The sequence below is a fragment of the Pseudoliparis swirei genome, chromosome 2 (genome assembly GCF_029220125.1).
Source record: "Pseudoliparis swirei isolate HS2019 ecotype Mariana Trench chromosome 2, NWPU_hadal_v1, whole genome shotgun sequence".
In the NCBI taxonomy this organism is placed as follows: domain Eukaryota; kingdom Metazoa; phylum Chordata; class Actinopteri; order Perciformes; family Liparidae; genus Pseudoliparis; species Pseudoliparis swirei.
The window spans coordinates 20387565-20399782 of record NC_079389.1 but is presented as its reverse complement, the minus strand read 5'-3'; the positions used below and the strand labels follow the sequence as shown (position 1 = coordinate 20399782).

General features: G+C 38.6%; 2 protein-coding genes and 1 pseudogene across 2 annotated transcripts; all 3 read left to right on the top strand.

The window, feature by feature from the left end:
* The first annotated feature begins 3817 nt into the window (after nt 1-3817).
* On the top strand, nt 3818-5294 carry LOC130204065 (olfactory receptor 6N1-like). Its single transcript, XM_056430573.1, has one exon. It carries the CDS (start codon nt 4203-4205, stop codon nt 5160-5162), a length of 960 nt encoding a protein of 319 aa, XP_056286548.1. The 5' UTR covers nt 3818-4202; the 3' UTR covers nt 5163-5294.
* Nucleotides 5295-7750: 2456 nt separating this feature from the next.
* On the top strand, nt 7751-9308 carry LOC130202513 (olfactory receptor 5F1-like). Its single transcript, XM_056428120.1, has one exon. The coding sequence runs from the start codon at nt 8319-8321 to the stop codon at nt 9306-9308; it is 990 nt and encodes a 329-aa protein (XP_056284095.1). The 5' UTR covers nt 7751-8318.
* A 746-nt stretch (nt 9309-10054) lies between these two features.
* Nucleotides 10055-12063, top strand: LOC130202506 (olfactory receptor 6B2-like; annotated as a pseudogene).
* Nucleotides 12064-12218: the final 155 nt, after the last annotated feature.

Sequence of the window (12218 nt, the reverse complement as noted above, 5' to 3'; positions counted from 1 at the left end):
TCCGATTGGTACACATGGGTGTACAGAAGTTATTGTTGGATACTTGTTTGTGTTCAGATCAAAGCAATTATTTGATAATCAATCCTTTCTAGAGCTGAATCTAAGTACTTTGCTAAAAGCCTTAAAGCTGGTTTTCCTCAGTGATGCGTTTTTAAAAGTATTTGTTAATCTGTGTTTAAAGCCTCTAAATCTCAGAGATTAATGCACAACCTCCTGGACTTGTGCGTTTGTTTACTTATTTATTTGCTTTACTAAAGAAACAACGTTAACAAAGGAAAGAAATAGATACACTACCGTTCAAAAGTTTGGGATCACTTAGAAATGTCTTTATTTTTCAAAGAAAAGCACTGTTTTTTCAATAAAGATAACATTAATCAAAAATACACTCTATCCATTGTTAATGTGGTAAATGACTATTCTAGGTGGAAACGTCTGGTTTCTAATGAAATATCTCCAGAGGTGTATAGAGACCCATTTCCATCAACTATCACTCCAGTGTTCTAATGGTACATTGTGTTTGCTAATCGCCTTAGAAGACTAATGTCTGATTAGAAAACCCTTGTGCAATTATGTTAGCACAGCTGAAAACAGTTATGCTGGTGATATAAGCTATACAACTGGCCTTCCTTTGAGCTTGAAGTTTGTAGAACAAAATTAATACTTCAAATATTAATCATTATTTCTAACCTTGTCAATGTCTTGACTATATTTTATATTCATTTGATAAATAAAAGTGTGATTTTTCATGGAAGACACGAAATTGTCTGGGTGATCCCAAACTTTTGAACGGTAGTGTAGATTCCATGGAAAGGAGTGATTTGATCATATCACAGCCTCTGAAACCCTCTTTATGACAGCAAAAAGAAGGGGCGGCTGTGTACGTCAATTCTTTGACCCACTTTCCATCGTGATTGACCAGCTGCAGGCTTTCCGCCCGGCCTTCCGGCATGGAGTCATTTCATTCGTCATTTCAGTTCATTCACAAAGTTCTGTGAGGTGGAACAAAATGGTCTCGACTTGTCAGAAACCAGCGGTTGCCAGAGCCCCTTGATGTCTGATACAGAGAGATTACTGAAGGTGAACTTCTTTACTGAAGGGGACGCTTTTTCCCCCGAGACCTTACAGAGTTGTTTGTTGCCCGTACCAGATTCCTTAAAAGAGGTCTTTCTTTCAAAAGACACGATGCGTGTAACGATTGTAAACTGACCCACCGTCCCCGTCATCTCCACAACTGATGCTAGAGGGGAACCTCGAGTGTCACAGTGTGAGGCTCAGGGCCAAATGTCGGGATTTGATGAGTTGGGAGTGCGACTGTGCTGGTTGTAACGTCAGGTAGGCAGCTAACCAAGGCCTTTTAATGAATACGTGAGTCAGGTTATACATATATGACCTTTTATTATCAATGAAGTGCATGTAGTCATGAAAAGTGAGTGAAATGAAAGAATGAAAATACATTACAGCCTGAAATACAGCCATGCTAGCAGCTTGGTGAGGCTGTACTTCATGGGCGAAGCGATGCCGCATGCTAACATGCTCACAATAACAATGCTAACATGCTCACAATGACAATGCTAACATGCTCACAATGACAATGCTAACATGCTCACAATGACAATGCTAACATGCGCACAACGACAATGCTAACATGCTCACAATGACAATGCTAACATGCTCACAATGACAATGCTAACATGCTCACAATGACAATGCTAACATGCTCACAATGACAATGCTAACATGCTCACAACGACAATGCTAACATGCGCACAACGACAATGCTAACATGCTCACAATGACAATGCTAACATGCTCACAATAACAATGCTAACATGCTCACAATGACAATGCTAACATGCTCACAATAACAATGCTAACATGCTCACAATAACAATGCTAACATGCTCACAATAACAATGCTGACATGCTCACAACGACAATGCTAACATGCTCACAATGACAATGCTAACATGCGCACAACGACAATGCTAACATGCTCACAACGACAATGCTAACAGCCCCCCCCCCCCCCCCCCCCCCAGAACGAAACTTTCGGATATCAGTCGCGCGCAATTCCAGGATGCTTTATTTTCATTGGTTGCTGGATTAAATCTTACCCAGATACAACAGATACATGTTTTTTCTGATTGGCTATTGTGTAGCCCATTTCTTTTTTTTGATTGGCGGATAAGTGGCTCCTCACAGCAGAACTCCAGGGGAGCGCTTGATTCCTCCACGGTGAGGGCAGCGCGGCCAGCTCATGTTTGCGCGCTGCGGCACATTAAAACATTAAATAGCCGAGAGTTTTTTTCAGCGTGAGAAATACGATGTGTGGCGGGAGTGCGTGACTAAAGACCGAAATGCGTGACACTTGAGAGCCCTGTAACCATGTGCATCATGTCGTCCGCACAAATTAAAGCTAAGTCTGGTGGGGGTCGGTTGGGGCGACTGTGGGTCAGTGGGTAGCAGGTCCGTCTTTCAATCAGGGGGTTGCTGGTTCTATCCCCGCCTTAGTTGATGTGTTGAGCAAGACACTTAACCCTGAATTGCTCCCTGTAGCTCCCTACGGTGTATGATTGTGAGTCGCTTTGGATAAAAGCGTCAGCTTAATGTAACGGTGGGACTTTCTTGAAGACATGGGAATTATTCTGGTGTCCTTATAACAGAATGAAAGTCCGTCACGACCGTAGACTGAATGTAAGAAGTGGACACAGTTGTTGTCGTTGACAACTGTGGCTTTGAAGCCTCCAGTATGGCTATAACATCTTGCATTTCGGCCATTCCCATTTTGGCTTTTTGCAACCTGTAAACTGAAGTAACTGAGATAGCGGAAGTAACTGAAGTAACTGAAGTAACTGAGATAGCGGAAGTAACTGAAGTAACTGAGATAGCGGAAGTAACTGAAGTAACTGAAGTAACTGAAGCACGTCGGAATGAGCTTCACTTTCCCGAATCAGCGCAACCAGCATAAACCTTTCACTGGAGCATTAGCCGAATGCGTAGGAGACTGCATAATAATAGCACAATACATTTAGTTCCAAATTGAATAAAGTGAGTTTTACAAACAATGTAGAAATAATATATATAACTCAACAATTAAAGATGATGAGTTTGTGTCTGCGTACTCCATAACAGGTTATCAGCGTTCACTGAGGCCAATCATAATAGTGTGCAGCGTGGTCCCTTATATACCTTACATAACTGGTTTTGCCACTGGAATTTAAAGTTTTTATTCAGAATTTGCCCTTTGAAGTGATTTTTTCTGTTAAGTTTTAGCTGATGCAATCCATCAATCTTCATATAAATCTTAACCTGCAGAATTTGTATATCAACGGACGAAGCGATCTTCATCAGCGCCATCAAATCTTTTGGCCTCTTCACCATTGAATCCCCACGCCGTTACGATGGGAACGCCATTGATTGGTTGATTCTATAGATTCCCCATTGAGTGATGACTGCAGTGACAAGATATACAGGCTGCTCCTGTGAAGCCACAGCAGGTAGACCTGCCGCGCCACACAGGGGACACACACTCAGCACGCAGGACTTGACGATTTGCTTCGGAGTTGGATTCATACTGTCGTGTCTCGTCGGTTGTGTTAAGTTTTAGGTTTAAGTCCTGTTTTCCATGTCCGCTTTTATTTTGTAGTAACTGTCCTCTCTCATTTCAGAAACTTTATTTCCTCCCCCGGTGTTTCCTCATTAGTGTGATTGTCTGCTCCACCCCTGATTGTGTCCACCTGTTCCCCATTTCCTCATGTATTTAAGCCCGTGTCTACCTGTGTCTTGTCTTAGATCGTCTTGTCTCTTGTCTGTAGTGTTTTGTCCTGGTTTACTTTTCAAGCATAGTTGTGATTTTGTTTTGTACTTTGTTCAAGTCTTTTTCAGCACAGCTGTGATTTTCTGTTTTTTATAAACCCTTTTGATTGCCCTGAACTTTGGAGTCGTGCTTTTGGGTCCTGTTTTTTGAGTCGTGACACATACAGTAAAAATAACTGCGTCTCGAGCCATTCTGATTCAACGTACTTACTTTATACTTGTTGTTGAATATTATTCCATGGTTCTTCCTATTTTTCATTGTGTTATCTAGTTTTACTAAGTGCTGACCAGATACCTGTCACTGCCTTAACTAAACAGGTGACAAGGACGTTCAGCTCGACAGCATCCAGCAGTCTGTGTCCATCAAACCATCTCTGCTTCTGCTTATGGACTCGATGGAAAACAATACTTTCCCCCCGTATTTCAACCTCACCATGTTTGTGAACATTGGCAACTACCGTTACCCGGCGTTTGTCCTGTGTCTCCTGCTGTACGCGTTCATTGTCTTGGCTAATCTTGTGGTCATCGTGTCGATATCGCGAGAGAAAACTTTACACGAGCCCATGTATATTTTTATCATGTGTCTTTCTATTAACTCTCTGTACGGCTCTGCTGGCTTCTTCTTCAGGTTTCTGAGAGACCTTCTCTCTGACACTCACTTGATCCCGCGCACAGCTTGTTTCGCTCAGATCTACGTCATTTACACCTACGCATCCTACGAGCTCACGCTGCTCGGCGTCATGGCCTATGATCGTTATGTCGCTATATGTCAACCTTTAAATTACCACAACAAAATGACATCCAATATGGTCTCCAAGTTGATGGCGTTTGCCTGGATTTATCCGAGCTTTTCTGTTGCAACTTGTGTTCACCTGGCCTCCAGACTTCCTCTGTGTGACAATAAGATACCGAAGGTATTTTGTGCCAACTGGCCTGTTGTCAAACTGTCATGCGTCAGTACTGTGGTTAATAGCCTCGTTGGGATGGTGGTGTCCACGAGCACCGTCTTTCTGCCCCTGGCTTTCGTCATGTACACATATATACGAATACTTCTCCTTTGTAGGAATCGCTCCGCAGTGTTCAAGAGCAAAGTCGTACAAAACTGCCTGCCACACATTATTACATTCGTCAATTACTCCGTGACTGTGTTTTGCGATGTTGTTCTCAGCAGAATTAATCTTGAAGCGCTGAATCCGTTTCTAGCAATACTTCTGTCACTCGAGTTTGTTGTGATTCCTCCCATTTTGAATCCTCTCGTGTATGGCCTGAAGCTGCCAAAAATTAGAAAATGTATGTTAAATATGTTGTCATGTTCAGAAGCTCGGAGAAAAAGCAGAGAGAAATAAAAGTGGCATGTGCTGTTTCCATAAGTCGGTGGTTTGATCTAGAATCTAGACCGAGGTCTTTTATCATCACTTTTAAAGCGGCTGCAACAATGATATTTCATAGTGAATTACTTTATTTTAAAGCAATGTGTAGAGATATGTTTAGATTGTTTTCTGTTGATCATTAAAAAAAACTTTCACTGTATTTACTCGTGAAATCGTAATATATGGGCTAATTGTGTGACATAAATGTGTCGCTGGGTAAACTGAACTAAAATAAAGTCAGTTATTCTGAACACAACATTAACAAAGTAGTAGCTGTGAGAGTTTGAAAGTTGTTTAAGATTTAACAGGTTATGGGTTGTTTTAAATATGTTAGACGTATTCATTTATTTCAGAAGCGGTTAACATTTTCAATATTGAACACTATTTTCTCAGAAGTTTTAAATGAGTAGACTGTGATACTTGAAGGTATAAGAGAACACAATAGTGTAGATAAGATAATAAGAACTCACGGCAATGTAAATGTTTTACGGACGCTATTTTTTCTTATTCTGCTTCTATAAATGTTTTAAATGTAGTAAAGTATGTGTGATACATCCATTAAATGAGAACAAAATCTCACACAAGTTTTAATAATGCAACTTCTCAAAAAGCTGATTTTAATATATATATATTTAATAAATGTCAGATTTGGGTTAAACATATGTTGTAAAAGATCTCACTTTGGGTAGCGAGGTAATTGCGCTGGTAATTCTTACTATTTTCAGCAAAAAAAACATTTCAACAATCTATTAATGGAGAAAAAGAAAAACAAGCAGCAAATTATTCCATAATTGAAAATCATCATTTGTCCGATATGAGGTAATAGCTCCACCTCAACAACTAAAATAGTAACATCATGATTTTACTGTCATGCGTAATATAATCTATGAGTAATAATAATCTAATCTAACATATCATTGTGTAACAGTCGAGCAATGTGTTGAGTGAAAATCAGGCTTTGGTGAGCGATTCAGGGTGAGGGGTTTCTCAAAGTGGTCAGGGAACTGAAGAATGGAGATCTGGACAGAGTCGGAGCATGGACACCTCAGACTGATATCCTGGGGCTGGGCAGATGGGTCGAGCCGGGGGAGAACCAGACGGGCCGTGTTACCTGGAGGCCGGTTGAGAAGGCGGGACAAGTTCGGAGGCCAGCGACCAAGGCGGAACCCTTTTAGAGGTCGTTGTCTTTGGTCGGCACTTCCGAAGGACATGCACCTCCAGTCACCAGGCCGTCAAGCTCCTGAAGTTTGCGGTTGACACCACCCTCATTGGACTCAGATGAGTCCGCCTACAGGTGGGAGACGGACCATCTGGTGACCTGGGGCAGTGGGAACGACTTGGAGCTCAACGCTCTAAAGACAGTGGAAGAAGAACGCAGACCCCACCCGCCCCCATCACCCTGTGTGCCTCCCCCGCCCACGCTCTGGAGTCCATCCGTTTCCTGGCCTCCATCATAACCCAGGACCTCAGCTGGGAGCTGAACATCAGCTCCATCACGGAGAAGGCGCAGCAGATAATCCACGATTTGGTTACCAGAACATAACATATATATATATATATATATATATATACATATATATATAAATATATATACAGTATATATACACATATACAGGACTGTCTCAGAAAATTAGAATATTGTGATGAAGTTCTTTATTTTCTGTAATGCAATTCAAAAAACAAAAATGTCATGCATTCTGGATTCATTACAAATCAACTGAAATATTGCAAGCCTTTTATTCTTTTAATATTGCTGATTATGGCTTACAGCTTAAGAAAACTCAAATATCCTATCTCTAAATATTAGAATATCATGAAAAAGTATACTAGTAGGGTATTAAACAAATCACTTGAATTGTCTAATTAACTCGAAACACCTGCAAGGGTTTCCTGAGCCTTGACAAACACTCAGCTGTTATAAATCTTTTTTTTTACTTGGTCTGAGGAAATATTAAAATTTTATGAGATAGGATTTTAGAGTTTTCTTAAGCTGTAAGCCATAATCAGCAATATTAAAAGAATAAAAGGCTTGCAATATTTCAGTTGATTTGTAATGAATCCAGAATGCATGACATTTTTGTTTTTTTAATTGCATTACAGAAAATAAAGAACTTTATCACAATATTCTAATTTTCTGAGACAGTCCTTTATATCCCTATGGACTTTGTGTGTATTAAACCAGACCGCAGCCTTTCTCTAACCTTGTGCCTTAACCCTCCTGTTACCTTTGGGGTCAATTTGACCCCATTCAATGTTTAACGTCTCTAAATAAATGATTGACATCATGACTTTTACTAATTTATTGGGAACAACTGGGAAAACGTAACATTCACATGATGATATGTTTTCACTGTCCTGTACACAACTTGTACGCATCGGTGTTCTTTGGGGTCAATTTGACCCCAGGCTGTTTTTCACTGTGTAAAACATATAAGAAATATCAACTTTTTTATTTATTGAAAGGGCTATTTAGGTAGTCAACAAACAAACATAAAGTACCTCACACTTAAATTTGGGAAACAATATTAATTCAAATAATTTTCTGGAGGTTTTAATTGCTGGGGTCAAATTGGCCAAAAGGGTAAAAGATGTTATACATTTGAAGGTCACAGGCGGGTTAAGCCAGTGCCTCGTCATAACCACAACATGTTGTAATGCTCCAGTCACTATCATAATTATATCAGACATTTTATGAAAAACATTGATGAAAAAAAAAAACAATTGCAATGTGTTGTCGGTGAGCGTTGTGCTGATGTCATATTTCCAACTTGCCAGAATGGTAGTTCACAACTTTATAATATGATGTTATTATACATCATACGCCATTTTTCATTTACATTGTTGTTCCCAGCTGGAAGTCCAGACAAACAAGTTTGTTGATTATTTGGTCCCACCATGGTACCTTCAACTGACCCGTGATTGGCCCGTTTAGTTTCCAAGGCCCTGCTGTTGCTTTCAGAACAAGTATTTAATGCAGGGAGCAGCCACTGCAGTCACCGGGAGGAACTGTGACGTACGCACAGGGAACGCAGACGCTCTGCAGCTCTCTGATTCGCTGGTGACCCGTGTCATGTGGAGCTTCATGCAGTGAAACAGAAATTACATTTTTGACAAATTTGTGAAATTTGGCAGATGATGAAAAACGTTACAGGTGTCACACTGTTTACTCTTTCAGGTTTGGATTTCCAATTTGAACAAAGAATTGCCCTCTTCTTTCTAACTCTACTGTGGTACTTAATGATTCTTTGGGGAAATGTTGCTCTTATTGTTGCCATTATTAGAGATAAACAACTCCATCAGCCGATGTATATCTTCGTGTGTAATCTATGCATCAGTGGGCTCTATGGAACCGTCGGTTTTTACCCGAAATTCCTTTTGGATCTTCTGTCATCGCATGTCATTTCTTATGCCGGATGCATGTTACAAGGTTATGTAATACACTCATCAACTTGTAGTGATTTCTCCATTTTAACTCTGATGGCATACGACAGATATGTGGCTATATGTCGCCCTCTTGTTTACCATTCGGTTATGACGAAGCAGAGAATCCTCCTCTTTGTGCTTTTAAGCTGGTTTTTACCTCTGTTTTGTATGTTTATGAACACAGCATCATTATTGGGAGTGAGGTTATGTGGTTTACACATAAAGAAGATCTACTGTGTGAACTGGATGATAGTTACTCTAGCTTGCTCACCACCCAAAGCAAATGCTGCAATCGCATATTTTAACATATTGTTTTATTTTGGACATTTTTTGTTTATCCTTTGGACTTACGTTTATTTGATAAGAACATGCATAGCCTCAAAAGAGAGGCAAAACAAGTTCATGCAGACATGCTTGCCACATTTGATCTCTCTGGTTATTTTTTCGACAGCTGTGCTTTTAGATGTATTGTACATGAGATTTGGGTCATCAAATTTTCCCCAAAACCTCTTTAATTTTATGGGCATACAATTTCTGCTTATTCCTCCGATGGTGAATCCACTTGTTTATGGATTCAGCCTCACAAAAGTTCGCAGTAAATTGTTTAAATTAGTTAATATTAAAAAAAAAGATGCAAAGTGTCATCCAACGATTTTCCATATGAGAGTCAAGCTCTCAAACATCGACAGGGGGAAATAAATTAAATGGATTTTTCAGATTTAGAAATGTAAAGTATGGATTTATGTGATACAATAAAATTGTTTTTGTTTGAAACAATTGATGTTGGAGATTATTGTCAATACAGGATATTACAACAGTGACATTAATTCCACCTTCATGTCGACACTGAAAGTATCTTCACCTCATAATAAATATGTATCTGCTTCAAAAACATTTGTTTTTTGCAAATGTGCACTTATTCTGTGTTCACTTGTCACATGATAGCAGTGTGACGCATGTAATGTATTTTTTTTTAAGACAAGAATCCCAACAGATCAGATGTTAAGAACCAATTGTAGCTCATAATTCCTTATGAATTGTCATTTAAATAAAAGAATTACAAACTTGTCTGTAACTTGCCTGGGCTTTTGTTGTATCGAGTGTTTTGAGTAAAATGGAACAATAATATAGCCTCATTCTCAGGTTTAGGGTCTCAAATTTTGTTGCGGGGAAGGTCCAAAATCTGGTCTAATTTTTTAGGCCTTTGCAAGACCCTAGTTTGGACACAGCAACAACAAGCTACAAATAAGTGCCTCGCGCTTGCAATAGATTGCATACGAGATGCATATGCATACATGATCGAAGCAAATGTTAATATGCGGGTGTTCTATCTCCTGACTGCCAATAAATAGTTTTTTTATATGAATGTTAAAACCTTAGGAACCCGCCAACTTCAGCTTTTCTGTAGTTTCAAAAAGTAGTTTGCAACATGCTGAAAAAAGGACGAAACTTTTTTTCTGAACAATGATTGGCTGGTTTAAAATCCCATAGCTCATGTGTGGCTGTCGTAAGAGACGATAATAATGACTGTAAGACGAGGGAGTAAACACTGTGTTACGGACGTGCATAACACAGGGGATACAAGCATCTTTCTAACCATGATGCATAACTCTACTCATGTGAGATTTTTCTTCCTTTCAGGTTTAAATGAAACCAATAACTACAGAGTTGTTCTCTTCTTTCTCACTTTACTGTGTTACTGTTTCATTGTGCTGGTAAATGTTGCTCTAATTGTGATCATCATCTTGGATAAGAACATGCATGAACCAATGTATATTCTCTTGTGCACTTTCTGCATGAATGGACTTTATGGGACAACAGGTTTCTACCCCAAGATGCTCTGGGATCTGCTGTCTCCCGTTCATGGAATCTCATATTACGGATGCCTTGTTCAGGCTTTAGTGATGTACTCGTTTGCCTGCGGTGATCTTTCTATTCTTGCAGTCATGGCGTATGACAGATATGTGGCTATCTGTCGACCCCTGGAGTACCACTCTATTATGTCAAAGCAGAGAGTGTTACTGTTGGTCTGTTTCTCCTTGTTAACACCTTTTTGTATTATTGGCACAAATATTATTATAACATCTAGATTGAAGCTATGCAGCCCATATATTGAAAGAATTCTGTGTGTGAATTGGGTTATTGTGAAACTTGCTTGTTTTGCAGCTGACACATATGTTAACAACATAGTTGCATACATTACAATAATCATTTATGTACTTCACGGTGTATTCATATTTTTGTCCTACATGTATGTCATCAAAACGTGTGTCAATTCTTTAGAAAACAGAGCAAAGTTCATGCAGACATGTGTGCCACATTTATCCTCTTTGCTTATTTTTCTTGGATCAATACTTTTTGACATCATGCAAATAAGATATGGGTCAACAGACTTACCTCAAGCATTAAACAACTTTATTGCAATACAATTCCTTGTCATATCTCCAATTATGAATCCTCTCATTTATGGTTTTAAATTGACCAAAATTCGGAACAAAATTCTGGGTGGTATTTCTTTTAACATTAAACTACTTCGGCGATAAACTCTATGGCCGATAATAATCCATTGTTTATGAATAGATGAAGTTTTACGCAATTAAAAGATGCAAAAGGCTTATGTATTCAATGATAATGAAACTCAATGGCCTATATTATTGATTTATAAATCATTGTATTTTGTGACATTATCTGTACGGTTAATGTTCAGTTTTTACTTATTATTTGTCATGACTTCTATTCCATATAAAACAGGGCAACATTCATGCAAACATCTGTTAATTATAACCTAATTATTTACTTTTCTTGTGACAATAGTTTTGATTTCATGAAGATGCAGATTTAGGCTCAAAAGATTTCCCACAAACCTTTCAAAATGTTGTAGTAATAGAGCTTCTTCTCATAAATTGTTTCGACATGACCAAAATGTGGAACAGAATTCTGTGTGTTTTTAATTGTATTCATGATTCATCTCACCTAAATATAAATTAAAAGTTTACTGCCTAACCAGCTATGGGATGCAAGATTTATGTGGGGTTAAATGTATTAATACTGTTATCCTACATGTTTTCCACAGTTAGTACATATTAGCTCAGTATGCCTTTACAGCTGTCCTTTTTAATTAAATATGCATTTTATTACATTTGATTGCATTCACCTGAATATAATGTTGTTATTCATCAGGATTGAGGATGCTGCATCTTCAGCCTCTTTTTACCGTGTAGGACTTGCTTTTGTTAATAGATTAATCTCATTGTGCAGTGTCATATTGTTGAACATGTGTATGCACGGATGAATTGACAAGATCCAGCAGCCACTTATTTTTTTGTCTTTTCTGTATTTAGGAATGATATATATTCTTTTACATCAATGTTATTGGCTTGCTTGGGATTCTTCACTGAAATACAAAGAAATAAAAGACTAAAAAAGGAAAATATTTCAAAAACTGAACTTTTAAGCAACACATTTAAATGTAACTGGTCTAAGTAAGACCCTGATTGACAGGGAAGGTGAATTATTATTATTTTTTATTTAAATAGCAGGTAACTATGTCTTGAACAGCCTAATTATCTGTTGAACTATAACTGTGCACGATGTGAATAATTTAGTTTT

Coding starts and splice junctions, on each gene's coding strand:
- LOC130204065 (XM_056430573.1), top strand. CDS start 4,203: ATGGACTCGATGGAAAACAATACTTTCCCCCCGTATTTCAACCTCACC.
- LOC130202513 (XM_056428120.1), top strand. CDS start 8,319: ATGATGAAAAACGTTACAGGTGTCACACTGTTTACTCTTTCAGGTTTG.